Source organism: Homarus americanus, unplaced genomic scaffold (genome assembly GCF_018991925.1).
Source record: "Homarus americanus isolate GMGI-L3 unplaced genomic scaffold, GMGI_Hamer_2.0 scaffold14655, whole genome shotgun sequence".
In the NCBI taxonomy this organism is placed as follows: Eukaryota; Metazoa; Arthropoda; class Malacostraca; order Decapoda; family Nephropidae; genus Homarus; species Homarus americanus.
This window is the reverse complement of record NW_024743793.1, coordinates 164,464-182,500: the sequence shown is the minus strand read 5'-3', so window position 1 is coordinate 182,500 and position 18,037 is coordinate 164,464. Positions and strand designations below refer to the sequence as shown.

The following is an 18,037-nucleotide window of genomic DNA, read 5'->3' as shown; positions in this document are numbered from 1 at the left end:
CTATCACAACCACCATCACTACTACCACCATCACCACTACTACCACTATCACAACCACCACCACTACAGTACTACCACCATCACTACGACCACCGTAACCACCACTTCTACCACCGTCACCACCATCTCTACCACTACTACCACCATCACTACCACCACCACTACTACCAACATCAATAGTACTACCACTATCACCACTACTACCACCATCACCACCATCTCCCTACCACAGTCAATTATTCATCCCATTAGCTGGACCGAGATGGGATTATCACGGGATCACGGGGGTGGGATTATCACGGTGTGGATTATCACGGGGTGGATTATCACGGGGTGATTATCACGGGGATTATACGGGGTGGATTATCACGGTGTGGGATTATCACGGGGTGGATTATCACGGGGTGGATTATCACGGGGGTGGGATTATCACGGGTGGGTTATCCGGGTGGGATTATCACGGGGTGGGATTATCACGGGGAATAAATCACAGTGAGAAGAATTATATTTGTCACGTTCCTTCCTTCCTTCCTTCCTCCTATTATTTATCTTTCCTCTCCTCATCCTCTTCCTCCTCCCCTTCCCCTTCCCTCCCCCTCCCTTAGCACCTCGGCGGCCATGATCGATCGGTAATTAGGAGGTAACGAGCGCTAGTTAACGCCAGGTTGTTAACGAGGGATTAGCCAGCACACGACCACCACGTGAACAAGAATGGCCTATAATACTCCCAAGATGTGTTTGTTTGTCTCTTTGTTTTTTGTTTGTTTGTGTTTGTAGGTGTTGTGATTTTGTTTATTTGTTTTTTGTTTGTTTTTGTATTGTTTGTTATATTTATCTTGTTAGTTTGTGTTTGTTGTATGTTTTTTGTTTGTTTGTTTGGTATTGTATGTTAGTTTTTCTTGTTTTTTTCAGTGATGTCTCTAATAATAATAATAAAAATAATAATAATAATAATTTCACTCGGGAAATTATTATTATTATTATTATTATTATTATTATTATTATTATTATTATTATTATTATTATTATTATTATTATTATTATTCTTAGAAGGAACATTATCCAGCCATCAGCCAATCACCTTTGTTCAGATCATAAATTCTGACCAATCACAGCCACGATCGCAGGCGCCGTGTTGACTAATGAGCAGAAATCTCAAGGCTCCAATTCCTTCATTAAATAACGTGTGAAAAAAGCAGTTAGTGGAGTAATGGAGTGTGTTGGTGGAGTAATGGAGTGTGTTAGTGGAGTAATGGAGTGTGTTAGTGGAGTGTGTGTTGCCTCTCTGGGATAATAACACACTCCTCGTCTGTCTGTCTGTGTTGGTGAAGAGAACGGAGTGAAGGCCCTCTCTCCCTCCCTCCCTCACCCCACTTCCTCCTCCTCACTTCCCTCCCTCACCTCATCTCCTTCCCTCTCTTCCTCCCTCACGCCTCTTAACTGCCTCTGTTCCCACTCCCCCTCCTCCTAAACAATTATTCCTTCTTCCTCCTCCTTCTCCACATTTACTCCTCCTCAGGCAGGACTGTGAGAGCTTCAGTCATCACACACACACATGGTATACAATACTCAGTTGTATTTTAATTACTGTATTATATTTTAGCTTAAGACCAGTGTGTTAGTGAGGTATTATTATTAGTAGTAGTAGTATTTGTTGTTATTATTATTATTATTATTATTATTATTATTATTATTATTATTATTGTTGTTTGTTGTTATTATTATTATTATTGTTTGTTGTTGTTGTTGTTATTTTTGTTGTTGTGCAATAAGTGTTAATATTGGAGGAAACTGTAGTACCTGAAGTAAACCTGTTATGTTTGGTAGCTAGGGGCGGTAGTTCGTGGTCTAATTGCTCCAGTATATACGTGTTAGTTAGGACGTCTTAGTTAGGGCGTGTTAGTTAGTTAGAACGTGTTAGTTATGACGTATTAGCCATCAACTGTCTTATCACATCTTGAGATGATAATACAGTGACCTTCAGTAGCACCTAGACCACAACACCTCCCTGAAGCAGACCTTACCATCACCTGACGGAGGGGTGGCCGTGGCGTGGGTTAGGTCCTGCTGCTGGTGAGTGAAGTGGACAAGTGTGTTAAGTCATTATATAAAGTGATGGAGCATTTTTGTTCCTTCAGAGGTGTTAAGTACTTGGTGGTGAGGTGTAGGGACGATAGTAAGAGAGAGAAGGAGGATGGGATGGGTGAGGGAGAGAGGGTGGGAGGGACGGGTCCTGGATGACAACCTACCCACCATTATATTTAATGATTCAAGATTCAGGAAAGGTTTAATAGTAAGTTTAACAAAAGGAAAACTTGACGCGCTTGTGTGGATGTTTGTGTTGGGGGTTGATGGGAGGTGTGTGTGTGTTTTAATGACTACAGTTTAACCCCATTTGAGAACCATGGATTTACCCCTTTTGACAAAGATGATTTAACCCATTTAAGAACAATGGTTTAACCCATTGGAGGACAATGCTTTAACCCTTTGGTGATTATGATTTAAAACTTTAAACCTTTGGGAAATATGTTTTAGCTTTGAATGAGTTTGGTAAATACTGGTTATAAAAAAATTAGGGGCATTTGATAAATTATCCTGTTAAAACTCTCCCTGTTGCATTCTCGAGCAAATTATCGTAATCGGAAGTAATTAATTATTTTGATATAAATCTGTCAGTGGGCTGGGGTTCAAATGTGAGGGAAATTGGTCGGAAGGAACTAAACGAATTTATTTATTTACAAAAATAAATATGGTACAAACTGCAGTACAGTGTTTGGGATTTTGAAATGTGAATTTATTTGCGGACATGAAACTCGGACGATAAAAGAACTAAATTATCACTGATCTGTCGCTGATTATAGCTGGAATGGATCAGATAGAGATTACAACAATGTTCTGTGGTTCGTTCCAGCAAAAATCAAAGATAATTCAGTGATAGTTTTCTTTTTATTCGCCTAAACATGAGACAGAATGGACTACTTGCCGAATCAGTTGGAAAAGTTTATCATTGTAAGTATGAGAGACTGAATCTTTACCGGTAGATATAAATATTCAGTAATATATTCATACAAGTTCACGTTCATTACATGCAGGTGTTCTTATATTCGTGTTATTCTTTATGTGTTTGTTGGCCTCCAGGTCGGTTCTGTGGGGGTCTGAGGTTCCCTGAGACCATTGTGTCTACTGGCAGCCGCATGTTGGTCACCTACGTCACCTCCGTCAACCAAAATGGCCACAAGGGCTTCACCGCTGCCTACGAGGGTAAGGTAGTGGGGCAGTGACGTATACACACACACATGCATAAGCTTAACCACACACAATCAAACAAACCAGAATGTATATATATATATTTTAATTTGTACTTCCACGAGCATAAATTCATACACTCTGAATTGTCAGTACATGGTACAGTCTCCCTTAAAGCATGTTTTAAATCAGTAGAATAATATGTGGAAGTTGGATGTTATCAAGTACTCCATTATCATCCTAATATGTTTTTTACCTCCTCTAGCTGTGTGCGGGGGAGAACTGTCAATGGAAGAAGGTCACTTAGAGAGTCCCAACTACCCAGATGACTACCGGCCAAACAAGGAGTGTGTCTGGAAAATCACAGTTCCTGATGGGTATCAAGTGGCTCTCAGATTCCACTCATTTGAAGTCAGTATTATTAGTAACAGTCCATTAGGAGATATTTATTTTAAGCTAGGTGTTTCTCATTTACTGTATTAAAAAGAACTTTAAAATCTTGTATGTTTAGTTTAATTTAATACAGGTGTAGTACATATTTACACCTGTAGACTGAAATTTAAGTTTTGTAGAAAGATTTATGGCACACTGAGATTCCCTGTAGCCTTGTAAAGCTGTACATATTCAGAAGTAACCTCTTTTGTTGCACATAGAACAGGGATAATTTTGAGACTTGATACTGCAATCAGCTTCTGTGCTGTAATTTGTGTGAGTACAGTTGTGTTATATCAGTTGAGGTCTTCCTAACACATGTCACTGGTCATTCCCCCCTTGTCCTCCCACCTGTATTATGTTTTTTAGATTTTTATATCGTAATATTTTATCAACCTATTATGGCTCGATTGTTTATAACCTACATGCCTGACTCTGGCCACTCACTTATTACCAGCTGGTCTGCAGGATCAGCACTTGTCATACCCCGTTGACTCACTAGAAAAGTTTGCAGTCATTCCAAACAATTAAATCGTACTTGAGGAAAATTACTTTTGTGCTTTAAAAGTTCAAACTCGGTAATGAATTTGCTTCACAAGTCAACTTATTCAACTTGAGGACAATCATGTTGCAAGAGAAAATAAGCAAACAGCCTCTTATGGTCCATTAAGAGCAATTAATGAAAGCTGGGAAATATTTCTCTAATGATCCTTTATAGAGTGTGTTTCCTGTGATAATGAACCTTGGTGGAAGCTCACACTGTACAGTTTGTCCCTCACTGAAGTGACATTGTAAGTGGAGGGAGAAGCTCAGACTTAACAGAAAAGGGTCAGTGATCCAGTTGCTCTCAATGAACAAGTCAATGCAACATCACCCAGCTGTCAGACCTCCTGAGGGGCTCCTCTGTAACCCTAAGCAGAGCACAAAAGTGTACATAATCTCTTAAAAGGTAATACACTGTATTACAAGCAGGTCTGATCATTCCCATGGTGGGATATCCAGTGCCCCCCCCCCCCACCCAGCTTCCAAAATGGAACTAATCAAAATTCCAATTGAAACCACATTGGGCTGTCCCCATGTTAACCTCAGGCCAGACACACACACAGATACAGTGATGAGGTCAGGGCATTCATATGTTAGGTTTACCACTGCACTGTTAAATCAATTTCCCCCCACAAAATGATGCTGACTATTGTTCCTGCACACATTTTGTACACTGTTATATTAAGAAAAGAAAATAACAAAGACAGCACATTTTACTAATAATAATGTGTAGGATGGTGTAGCTACAGCCAAACTTTGTGCAAAGTACAAAAAAGGTGAGGGGAAGCACTTAATTTGTGACAGGAAACAGAGATAAGTGGGGAGACAACCACGCAGTCAGAACAAGTATGGCCCGGGAAATGACAGTTTGTCACCAAAGCCAAGTGCAGTTTATGGAGCACATGTGCTAGTGTGGTTGTAAGACTCTTGGCCTTGAGTGGTGACCTTCATGTTCAGATGTGTCTTTTTAGGTGTCTGGTCTGATTATGTCTGAGTTATAAACAAGTTAATGAATGTTCTGGTCACTAATATCAAGTGTTTCTGAGTTCTCATCCCATCGACTTGGTAATAAGCGAGTTACCTAATTCAGGCTCGTTTATAAGATGAGATTTCAGGAATCAGTCCATCATTTCTCAAATTTTAATTTACAATTCATTGGTTTTTACATACAGTACAGTACTGTACAGTAAAACTTGAGGAAATTTTATGACTTACTTTTGTAGAAATTTAAATACATTCCTAGTAATGAAATTTTTACATTAATGCTTAAGGTATGTTCATATTTTCCATGATTATTGAAGAATTTTTTTTTGTTTAATATACAGGTAACCATAAATATACTGTACACATTAGACTGTTCAGATCACTAGATTCACCCCTAAAGGTAGCTTTAACTGTACACTGTAACATTAAAACAAAATTGTACGTTTATAAACAGCAATAATGAAAGCATAAAAAGAGCAAAAATGACTGACTGCCCAAGCAGCTAACGAGCTGTTGATTGGCAAAGAGGATAAAAGTAAAAGATACAAGTCAGTGTACACACTGTGTCTCAGTTCTCCGGGACACTGGCCTGCTCTACGCTTGCCTTAGCAACATAGCAGAGTTCTTAGCAAAGGTACTCTTGTCATGGACCCTCCAACTCTTAGCAAAGGTACTCTTGTCATGGACCCTCCAACTCTTAGCAAAGGTACTCTTGTCATGGACCCTCCAACCTCCACACACTTACGATGGAAACCCATTGATGTGTAAAACCTTTTGAATTTTTTTTATTTTTTTCCCCACTTTGTATGTGTGTGTGGGTTTTCTTTGCAGGATTATTGTGTATTATATTAGTAAATTCATAATGCAGTGCAAGAGCTTGGATCCAGTCTGAGTTGGTTTAAACAATAATAATATATTTAGCCACTCTTTTACAGATTGAAAATCATGATGACTGTGTCTACGACTACTTGGATATCCGTGATGGTCATGAAGAAAACTCCACATTAATTGGTGTTTTTTGTGGCTATAAAAAACCAGTGGATATCAAATCAGCATCAAATAAGATGAGAATAAAGTTTGTGACAGATGGTTCAGTACAGAAAGCTGGATTTTCTGCCACATTTTTGAAGGGTAAGAATATTACTTGAGGTGAAGACCATCACATAGTATACAAAGTTACAACATTGTCTCATAACCTGAACTTTTTAAATGGATCACTAGCCACTAATCCTGTTTTCTGACATTCCTAATAGCTAGAGCACTGTTCTGTATTACATTTCTATTAGATTATAAATTATATTTAATCACTTTAATACATTATATCCCACTACAAGATATTTTTTTAAAGTCACATTATCAAGAGCATTTTATCACAGGGGGCTAGAGAGGATAGCCTTTCTCCCTTTTAACCATTGAATGTGTTCTTCTATTATAGTCACAGTCTCTCTGATGATCCCTCTCAAGGCTTACACACCACACACTTTAAAACTAAACATACTGTAAATTAGTGTAGATGTGTACCTCTCCTGCTGCACATGGGGGTGATCCTAGCACCAATTTCTGATACACACACACACACACACACACACACACACACATTTTCTTTTTTCCAAATTTGTAAATTGAGTGATATTATGAGTCACCATGTATGAAATTAATGAAAGGTGACAGAAGCAACTGATAATTATTGCACTTTTAATTATAGTATCATAATTTTCTGAAGATAAAAAACGAGTATAAACGTAGCTTGGAAGTCATAATTAAGCCTTGTATATTGCCAAGTATATCCACAAGATTCAGAATATTGTGTTGGATGTGTTGATAAGAGATATACTTTTTAAATGAAGAGAAAATAGATAACTGAATACAGAAACTAACCAGAGCATTTAAGGCAGGTCAGTGAGAAGAAAATTCAGTAAAAGTGGAAACACTCTAGATGTGACGATACAAATGTTCAAGTCTTCAGATTTATCACTCCTTATGTACTTCCATCCCACGAAAAGGTTGTTAGTGAGTTTAGAGAAAAAAATATCCATCGCAGAGGAATGAAAATTATGCTGGTGTTCTTAGTTGCATCTTCGGTGTGTTGGATTAGATTTTAAAGCTGTGTGATTGACTTTACACACCTTAAGTTATAAGATAAATTTATAGTACAGTCCTCTGCATTATATACATATCATAAATTGTTTGAGTTTTAAAAGCATTGGTACAGTTATTTTTCTGAAGTAATCTGGATAAATGTAATAAATTAGAGGTTTTGGTAATTCACTTATTATTATCTATTTTAATTGCTTTGTCCTTTGCAGAATATGATGAGTGTTCAAGTTTAGACCACGGATGTGAACACAATTGCATAAATCAGCTTGGAAGTTATGAATGTCGCTGTAAAATAGGGTATGAACTCCACTCGGATGGGAAAAGGTGTGAGGGTAAGTAATAGTTCCTTAGATGTCAGAAGTAAAAAGATTCTAAAACGAGGAAGTCGGGATCATCTTCAAACCCCCCACTCCTCCCCATCAAGATTATTACACCTGAAGATTAACCACCTCAATACTAGTGTAACCTAACATAGCCCATCTGCCAGGTAGTGTTAGGGTGATTAATCTTTAAGTAAAATAAACTAAGAGGAGGAAGGTGAATCTTTAGATGATCCAAAAATTACTTTAAAAAAATTTATTTAATATTTATTGACAGTAAATATATTAAGCTTTTTATAAGAGGGATGGGCTGATTTTCTGTATACGGTACTTGGTCGAGTGTTGGTCCCTAAGAGCTTACACTCACGAGTTTAATGATATGATTACTTTAACCAGAGGATTAAGGGCATTTAATAGTACCTTTTATAATGTAAGTTCAACTCTAGTCAAATCTATTATGTGTTGTCTAACTAAATAAGTAAATAGATAATTATTCAGTAAAATCATCATGCAAGTTTACATTGATTCAACATGTATGTAGATAATGTAAGAATACAGTAAATTTATTGTAGTTTTAAGATTCCAGCATGTACTGTAGGTGATGGTATACTTTTTAATTATTCTCAAGTCCCATGTTGTTTCAATTGCAGTCCAGATTAAGGTAACACAGGAGAAGATTTAGCTGCTTTGTTGGAGGACTGAGAGATGTGTGTGTGTGTTTATAGATATACTTTATTTGGTTTACCTCACTGGCCTTCTCTCTACAGATGCATGTGGTGGGAAGATTGACCAACCAAATGGAACAATAACCAGCCCTTCTTTCCCCGACCTTTACCCTGTCAACAAGAACTGTATATGGGAAATTATTGCACCGCCCCAATACCGAATTACTCTAAACTTCACTCACTTCGACCTGGAGGGCAACAATGTAAGTGAATGAGTTAGTAGCAGTTGATGATGTAGTTCTTTTAGTAGTAATTTGTAATGTCAATATGAATGAACACCCATAAGAGAACCAGTTGACTCTAGTGTTGGTGGTGCAGTGATAGTTCGCTTGTCCGCTTACCTCTCACGGCTGCATCCTGGGTTTGATCCCTGGGTCAGACGTGAGAGAGCTGTTATCCATTACCCTGTATTAACACTGGACGATAAAGATCATAACAAAGAACAGACCAAGTGGTAAAATAATAAGTGATAACACCAGTCAAAGAAAAATGGAGTATTAAACCAAGCTTGAACTAGTGGAGAGAAAGGGGGGGGGGGCATTTGTATATACTGTACTGGTTATACTAGAGTTATGAAGGGATGATGAATGAATAAAATAACTCATATTATGTGGTTGTTTTACAGATGCAGTAGAAAATAAAGAGAATTTATTTGGGACATAAGATTAACTAAAAAAAATTTCTCTTCTTAATAAGCTTTTCAAATTATCATTGAAACAGTAGATAATGATTTAACAAAAAAATTTACTGTATACACTGTGGTCACCCTTCTTGATAAACTTATCGTCCTCTGTAAATGAAACATCTGTTCTGAGAACCAATGAGTGTAAATCGGTCAGACAATAGTGTTGTTTAATTTAAATAACCAAGTACAGTAGAGTACCTGTAAATTGTTGTCCAGTGTAAATCAACCAAGCATTAGTGCTGCCTTAAAAAATAACCAAGCACTAATTTTGTATTTGTAAATCAACCAAGCAGTAATGCCTTTTTTTGTTTTGTAAGTCAGTTGTTACATTTTATGACTCAATAATTTCCTTGACTAAAGATTTCTTTTCAGTCACATTCAGAGGGCCCAAGTAAAGAATTTTCTTGCATCATATGTATCCTCACTTATTTATTTTATTTTACAGGTGTTGTTGCTACTTAAGTAAAAAAAAATAATCTGTACGTTTATCAGTATTCCTACATCTTGTCTCTGTACAGGTTCACGCTACATTATCTTTGTAAAATATCTGATGTTGATAAATATTATTATATTTTCCTCATTTCTTCCTTACAAGAAACCATGATGATTTCTTGAAGCTCCTACAAACTGATTCATATATTTTTTGTTGCAGTTTTCAGTGTACCAATATCAGTTTATATAACATAATTCACAGGTTGTTTTATCCTTCTTTCAGCTATATTTTCAAATACTGTATCTGAAAAACTAAATCTTATTTGCCTGTCCTTTCAGGTGAATATCACATTCCCACAACAGATTTTGATATTAAGGAAGTTACTAGAATTGTGACATGTCATATTCCTGATAAACGTGTTTGTCTGTTCCAGCAAGATTGTGAGTACGACAGTGTTGACATCCGTAGCAAACTGGGAGTGGCAGAAATGAGAAAACACGGGGTGTTTTGTGGACAGCGCCTGCCGTCGGTCATAACATCAGAGGGCAACAGTCTTCGTATAGAATTTAATTCGGATAATTCTGTACAGAAAAGTGGTTTTGCTGCCGTTTTCTTCACAGGTATACACTGTGTACATCAGTTCTAGTGAATAGTATTAATTCATCTTCAATACATCCATCGATTCATTTCCACATACTGTACTGTATAAATAGGCAGGTTTGGGACTTATTCGAAACCTTCTGTGTGGATTTGAAACAAGATCTCTTAACTACGTTTAGGCAGATAAGGATAACAGTACTATAGAGATAATCTATTATTGTTGAAACTTTTATATATTAGACCAAGTTCAAATAAGAATCTTGTGAATAAATATTATGTGTACATAATTTATTTTGTCCACCACCAGACAAAGATGAGTGTGCTACTGACAATGGTGGCTGCCAGCACGTCTGTAAGAATACCATTGGTTCTTACGTCTGTTCTTGTTCAAATGGCTTCACTTTGCATGAGAATGGCCACGACTGCAAGGAAGGAGGATGTAAACATGAAATAACTGCTCCAGTTGGAGAAATCTTCAGTCCAAACTATCCGGATTATTACCCTAGTCGAAAAGATTGTGTGTGGCAGTTCACAACCACTCCAGGACATAGAATCAAATTGGTTTGTACTACTTTTTGTCAGCCATATTACTCTTTGTATTGGTTTTCTTCCGTAATGAACTATGGTACTTCAGTTGTTCTCTTAAAAAGCCGATCATAACTTTCAAGTTTAAATTGTGTTTGTTGTTGTTAAGGTTTATTATATTACTGTACAAGTGTGGAGTGACTTTAGCCTTTTGAGAATGATGATGGGTTAATCCTTCAGGACTCAAATGGGTTAATATGATTAGTGTAACATTCTGAATACCCTAGCAGCTGTCTTGATAATTCACCCCTCTTGGTTTTGGGACCAGATCTACTGTAAATAGCATGACTTGCAAGCATTGTTTCATGTACACATATAATTAAGCTGTTCAGTTTTAGTATGACATGACAGTTTGTCATTTACATTTTATCATACAGAAACCAAATTGTTATTTTTTATTACAGGTATTTGATGAGTTTGAGATGGAACCTCATCAAGAGTGTACATATGATCATATAGCACTGTATGACGGCACTACCTCAGAAGCAGGCTTCCTTGGCCGGTACTGTGGGGCAAAAGTGCCACATCCTATAGTAGCCTTCAACAACCAAATGTTTATGGTATTCAAGTCAGATTCTTCTGTTCAACGGAAAGGATTCCGAGCCAGACACACTACAGGTGAGGCCAAAAGTTTTTATTTTAGTGCTCAACTCAATAAGAAATTAAGTGGTTAATTCAGAATTTAGTACAGTAGTAACTCTGGAGTAAAGTGTAATGAGGGTTTAGAAGAGATACTGGACACAGTGTTGAGAGTTAAGGTGGGATGTAACGGCCAGTCACTTGATGGCTACTGTAGTACATGTGTCTCCTTATCCAAACTCTGCTTTAATATAAGTCTTCCAGGCTCAAACCTTTAATCAGTGTGTATATATATATATATATATATATATATATATATATATATATATATATATATATATATATATATATATATATATATATATATATATATATATATATATATATATATATATATATATATAATAAGATATGCAGAGATTATTGTATACTGTACTTACTAAATGAACTTTGATCAGTGATAGGTTTCAATTTTTACATCATAAAGCTGTTTGTGCCTTTTGCCATCTGCAGAAATATTTTACCCACATTATCAGTAAGTGATGCACTTCATGTATCCATTTTATAGTATCTATTTAATTATTATTTACAGTGTTCACAGTATGTACTAGGTAAAGATATGCTGATTTTGTTAAGTCTGGTAATTATATTAAACACACTTGAGTTGTTATGCATAAAAGCAGTTTGCTGTTATCCTGTTCATCATCAAGAACTAGAAAATTTTCATAATGCTAAATAGGATAGTGTAAAGAGCTTTTGTTGTTGTTATTCACAGACTGAGGTGTTTTTGTTTGTTTACAGTGTGTGGTGGTGGTCTTAGAGCTACCAGCACTGTTAAGCACATGTATTCCCATGCTAAGTATGGTGATCAAAACTATGATAATAAAGAGGACTGTGACTGGATCATACAAGCATCACCAGGAGAAAACGTCCACCTCACATTCCTAACTTTTGAGCTTGAGGATGAACATGATTGTGGATATGATTATGTTGAAGTGTTCTCAGGTTACAGCGACTCAGGACCTTCCTACGGGAAATTCTGTGGAAATACTGTGAGTACTGATAAAAATTCCCTGTAGCATCATGTTTTGTAATAACTGTAGAAGATTTACTTAACATCCCACCATCATAAACATGCCTTGTGGAGAACAGGAAGTGTTGACTATCCTGAGGTCTCAAACAGAAAATACCACTTCTGTGTACAGAGATCAAACCCATGTCTCCCTATGACCTTTCTGAAGTGATTTCTTCTTTGTCCACATCATACTGTGGTCTTACCTCCAGGGGCACCATCAGTCTCAAACTCAAGCTAAAAGCAAATGATATTTCCATTTATCTGTTTTTAATATTATACAAATCTTCAATTCTCCTGAACACCTTCGTGCACCGCTGTATTAGTAATCTCATCCCCTCCCAGGCACGGGCTAGATCTGCGATGTATCTTTTTTCCTTCAGATCGATTTTTCGACAATCAGTTCTTATTACAAAGTACAGTACTGTATAACCAAAAATGAAAATTTTTAAGCATTGTATTGGTGAAAAAATAAATTGGCAAGGGGTAATAATAAGACTGATGATAGATTGGAAAAATACTTATTACAATTTTACATTTTCTGTATAACCAGCTGCAAGCATTTTATTGAAAAATATTCCCAGCAGTTGCAAATAACCAATATAAGATGAAAGAATAAAATACAGATAACATTTGTCACAGTTTTACCAATTTTATTAGCAAATATTACCACAATTATTATTATTATTATTATTATTATGGGTTTATATAAGTGTCTAGGTATGTTATGGTGGATTTAGAATTTTGCAAGCATGTGTAGTTTAGCTGCAAGCAATTTTAGAATAAAAAAAAATATTCCCAGCAGTTCACACAAATAACCATTATAAGTTTGAATAAATTAAATATTGAAAAATAAACTGATTAACATTTTGTAAAAACTTATAAATACTTAACAAACAATTTTACCAGCAAATATTACTGCACAATGGAGAGCAGAAATGTGTGAGAAGTACGGGAGAAAATTTAAAGAGAAAGTGCATGACACCTTCTAGTGTGACTGCTGGAAGACTACCGACGTGCCGAAGCCTCACTCTAGGAGGGGTTGCTATATACAGTATCTAAATAGTGTTGGATTTTTATGAGAGAGATTGGTTCGAGGAGTGACTCGCCAAAATTTCACATGTCAATCATAATTGCTCAATTTTTTGGTGAATATTTTCTTTTGGGTGACTCAAGAATGGTGTCACTGCCAGTTGGATGAGACTAAATATTTACTCTGATATTGATGCACGGTGTGCAAGAGTGTTAATGTAATCCAATCACTTAATGAGACAACCTTTATTCATTTAATTATTGCCAACACTATTTTTCTAATAATTCACAGCTATACAATATCCTTTAAATAAAATAAAAGTTAAATAGAAATACTGTATGGAATGCCTATAAGTGCTGCCATAACTGCTACAATATTTGAATATTTTCATAATTTTGATGGGTTGTCATAAATATACAGAGCCTGGGATAATTATAATTGTATTGGTAACTTATATTCATTATCTAACTACATTTTTTCCACAGATTCCACAAGAAATAGTGTCAATTAATGATGCCCTCCTAGTGAGATTTCGCTCAGATGACACTATAAACACAAAGGGATTTTCCGCTGCCTACGTTGCAATAGCAGAAGAAAGTTTGGCAGAAAATAGCACTGGTGATAATAACAGTTTTAGCTACAGCTTCTCCAGAGGGTACTAGCAAAATCTTCATCTGCAACATGATCAATAGTTATGAGCCTTAACTTTGCTCTCCATATGTTTGCTTTCTTGTTCAAACTGCTGAAAATGAGCTTAATTGAAGTGCTGTATATGAGCTACAATAATTTTTTAAAAATGCTTACATTAAATCCAGATGAAGAGTAAAACATTTTACTCTATTTTGGGTTTACCTTCACTAAACTTTATGAAGAGTTATGGCCATAATAACAGGACATGTTGCAGTATACAAATAGGTCATCTTCTGTGTCTCAGTCTCTTATTCTCCAGACCACTCCATTCTTTCTTAATGCGGTAAATCTCGACAACGCCTTCTCAACTGTTGTCACCTCTCAGTTTGATGTTTATAGAATGTAGATAAGCAACAGTAGTTTATTACTGTGTACAATATTATGTTCTTGATCATGCCAATACAGTATATGGCTGTGTCAGATTTGTAGTCACATATGTTTTAAGTTTGGGTACAAGTACCTCATCATGAGTACTTACAGAGACGCTTCTTGTCACATACCGTCTGTCAAACCTTGTTTATTTAATGGGGATTAAATATGACTTTGCATTATTAACTTTGTATTTGTTAATTATGCAAAAATTTAACTTTTCTTATAGCTAACAAAAAGTAATTGCTATTGGAATGTCTAAATACTATAATTATTACTGTAGTGTACAGTAAAAAGTCATATTGAAGAGGTTTGACAAGTTAAGCTGATTATTATAGTGGGGTAGAGTGAATCTAAAATATGAAATACACCTCACTTGTGTTCAGGCTTAGTCACATCCCCAGTACCAAGTCAGTAAACTTACACTAAGATTCAACTAGTATATATAATATCTGAGCAAATAAATCAATTGATGAATCCATATCTGGCAAATGCGAGTACTTTTTTTTATTAGTAAATACTCCCAAAAATAATTTAATAGTCAAATTCAGGAAATGCTGTAAAGTTGGAAATATATTCATGAAACAATAATACCAACAGAGCATGGAAATGTGCAATGGCTGATCTGAAAATGTGTGTGTACGACCGACCCTGTTGATGGCAGTAGTGTGTGCTGCTCACCAGTCAAATGGACAGACACATCACTGATGAATTTATTCTCATTTACACTAACCTGATTACATATTAATTGTAACTGTTGATAATATGGTTTCATGAGTATATTAAACTTATCTCTTGCAATTATCTAGGTTTTTATGTTAGTACTCTTTATTATTATTATTTATTGCTTTATTGACCTTACTGTCATTGGCCAGTTAAAAGGACATTGTTTTACCAAGCATGACCTGACAACATCAAAGTATTCAGGGGGGTTAGAAAAATAAGTTATAATCAAAAGCCTAGTGTATCACCTTATCAGCTATATAAAAGCAGCTTCTGATTGGTGCCACCCATATATGTGATTTTCTGATGAACATTTAACAGAACACATTCCTTTTTCAGTTTCTCTTTGAGTCTGCAAAAGGATACAAAAAAAAAATGGTTTGCATAGATGGCTGCCATTACAAAAAGCTACAAATAATTAGCCTTTTCATTGCCACAAACTTCTAGCATAGAATTATCAAGATTTAAAGAAGAAAAAATCAAGCACAAATGAATTGCCAAAATCTTTGCTATGCCGAAAGATTTCTCATATTTTATACTTGCCATAATTCCATATTTTCCCTTGTATCCCTTTATTATAAATTTTGGTTGTCAACATTCATAAAATCAAAGGTCCATTAAAATGATGTGTATAAATAACTGCAATGTGAAGAATTTCTTAGAAAAACACATTTAGCTGGTACTGATTTACATATCACAGATGTTGGTCTCTTCAAAACTATGTCATCCAGCCTTCATTATACATGTAGGAACTAGTTGTGGATTAATTTCTGGTCGAAAATTATCAAAATATTTTGATTACACAACAACTTAGAAGCAAAATAGAGGTGAGGTTATGGCTTTTTAGTTATATTAAAATTTTAAAGTGGCAGCAAAACAAAACCCAAACTTTGTATTGCACTTGGTCTACTTCAAAAGTTTAGCAGAGAACTAACTCTTCATTGAAGGTTGATCTTGTGTATCATATAAGGTTCAGTCAGTGCCCACTTAACATACTGATGCATTCCTGAAAACCTGTGTGTTAACTGGATCTATGTTAAGTGCACACTGATAATTTCCTTTATTATGACTGCTGTTCATAGGAAAATTGTTACACAAACTATTTTCATATTCATAGAAACCTCTGAATGAAAAACAAATTAACTCAATATAGTAAAGTAATGATATTCTGCAACAGCATTTCAATTAGTATACAGAAGACAGTGAATATCGACCTTACAGCTGCGGTGGCTCTAGCACAAACTCTGACTCTTGGTGTATGAAATAACATCACGGTAGTGTGCCTGAGGTATTGGCTAATTTACGAAGCCTTGGATTATTGTATTGTGCATAAAAAAATGTCTCGGTTAATCTGAAAATAGCATTTGGACTTGAAAATAATTTATAAACAAAACTGCCGTAGTGGGTCATAAAGTATTAGTAGACAGTTGCATGTGTAGAACGTAGTAACACCAGACTGGGGATTTTCCATTAACAACATTCCAACTAAAGTAACCAAGACTGAACATAAGCTGTAGTCTGGCTGTACAGTGTGAATAGAACAGTTGATTTATAAACATGGTTTAGATTAATGTCTCTTCTGGTGGGTTTGTATTGAACAGAAGTGACAATTAAGACAAAAAATACAATGTAAAGGAAGGGATATTAGCAGGTAAACAATACAAAACTAAGTAGTGAGGCTGTGCACATACTCACCTGACAAACACAAATGGTCAGGATGAAGTACTGTAAAGATTTAAATCTAATTACTATAAAGTGTATGTAGTGGGTTTGTACTGAATAAAAATATTAATTTCTATGTTATAAAAATACTGTGCAACACTTGTTCATATTAACATGTTGGAGGGCATATTAGCATATTTCATAACATGCTGACATATATCCTAGTATGTTTGCAATGAACAAATATACTATTTTTATTGCATAGACCATTATGTTTATTTGCTGCAGGTGTACTGGAGGAGATACTAACATACAGTGTACATGTGTTACCGTCCTCTACTTGCATTATAGTCATCAAAGTCAATTAGTTTACTGAGCTGTATTCTTTATTTTAATTTTTATATAAACATCACAGCTTTAATGTGTTCATTAAACACCACAAGCCCCTTATTTTATTCAATGAAACTGTTAATCAAACTAATGACCTGATTTTCATCGCATTAAATCATGTAAACATGAGTGAGGTTGGTAACAGTGAAGGAAACAAGATGGTGTTGGCCTCACTATTACTTAACTTCACACATATATCCTATATCACTCAATACTGTATGGTGAAAATTATGTCATTTGTTTGGTCAGTAATTTTTTATAATAGAATTTAAGTACATGGAAGGGATCAGTGTACATATTAAAGCTTTGTTTTTCACATAACATTAAGAATATACCTCAGATGGCATACCAACACATGCACTTACACACAGAAGCTAAACACATCTCTTATTTAATCAATGTTGTCAACACTTAGGTGCTCGTAGATACTTCTAAATCTCGGCCAATTGCCCATTCAGTCTTACTGCCCAAGGAAGAGTATAATAACAGCGTGCAGTGTTAAAATACCTGGCATCTTCAAAATTTTGCTATATAGTTCAACAGCAGTGATCATATTAATACCACAGTAATGATAACTTAGGTGTGTTTTAGATAAGAATAGCGCAAAATATTCTGGAGTAATCATCTTCTCCATATAGTATGAGTATAATGAAGATGGAAGGGAGTGACAAAAGCTCTGTTATAACATGATTTCTGCTGTTGTAGTCCATCCCATGCAGTTAATAGTCCAGTAAAGCATCAAACTTGTATCAGACACAAGAAATATAAAAAATCAAGTACTATTTAAGGCCATTAACAAAAAGATTAGAGTAAATAATTGCTTCTCATCATATGCATACTGTATTTGTGGATGTTTTTAAACAAAGTAC

The 18,037-nt window shown here is 35.5% G+C and overlaps 1 protein-coding gene across 1 annotated transcript in view; it reads left to right on the top strand.

Annotated features, from left to right (window-relative positions):
• LOC121877535 (tolloid-like protein 2) overlaps window positions 1-17,690 on the top strand; it is an 88,598-nt gene extending 70,908 nt beyond the window's left edge. Inside the window, exons 7-16 of the mRNA XM_042383324.1 lie at window positions 3,139-3,261; window positions 3,512-3,657; window positions 6,141-6,336; window positions 7,512-7,634; window positions 8,390-8,550; window positions 9,899-10,085; window positions 10,373-10,626; window positions 11,055-11,268; window positions 12,031-12,281; window positions 13,820-17,690. Of these exons, the coding sequence (XP_042239258.1) occupies window positions 3,139-3,261; window positions 3,512-3,657; window positions 6,141-6,336; window positions 7,512-7,634; window positions 8,390-8,550; window positions 9,899-10,085; window positions 10,373-10,626; window positions 11,055-11,268; window positions 12,031-12,281; window positions 13,820-13,996 (1,832 nt within the window). The 3' untranslated portion in view covers window positions 13,997-17,690. The remainder of the gene's footprint in view (window positions 1-3,138; window positions 3,262-3,511; window positions 3,658-6,140; window positions 6,337-7,511; window positions 7,635-8,389; window positions 8,551-9,898; window positions 10,086-10,372; window positions 10,627-11,054; window positions 11,269-12,030; window positions 12,282-13,819) is intronic.
• The last annotated feature ends 347 nt before the right edge of the window (window positions 17,691-18,037 follow it).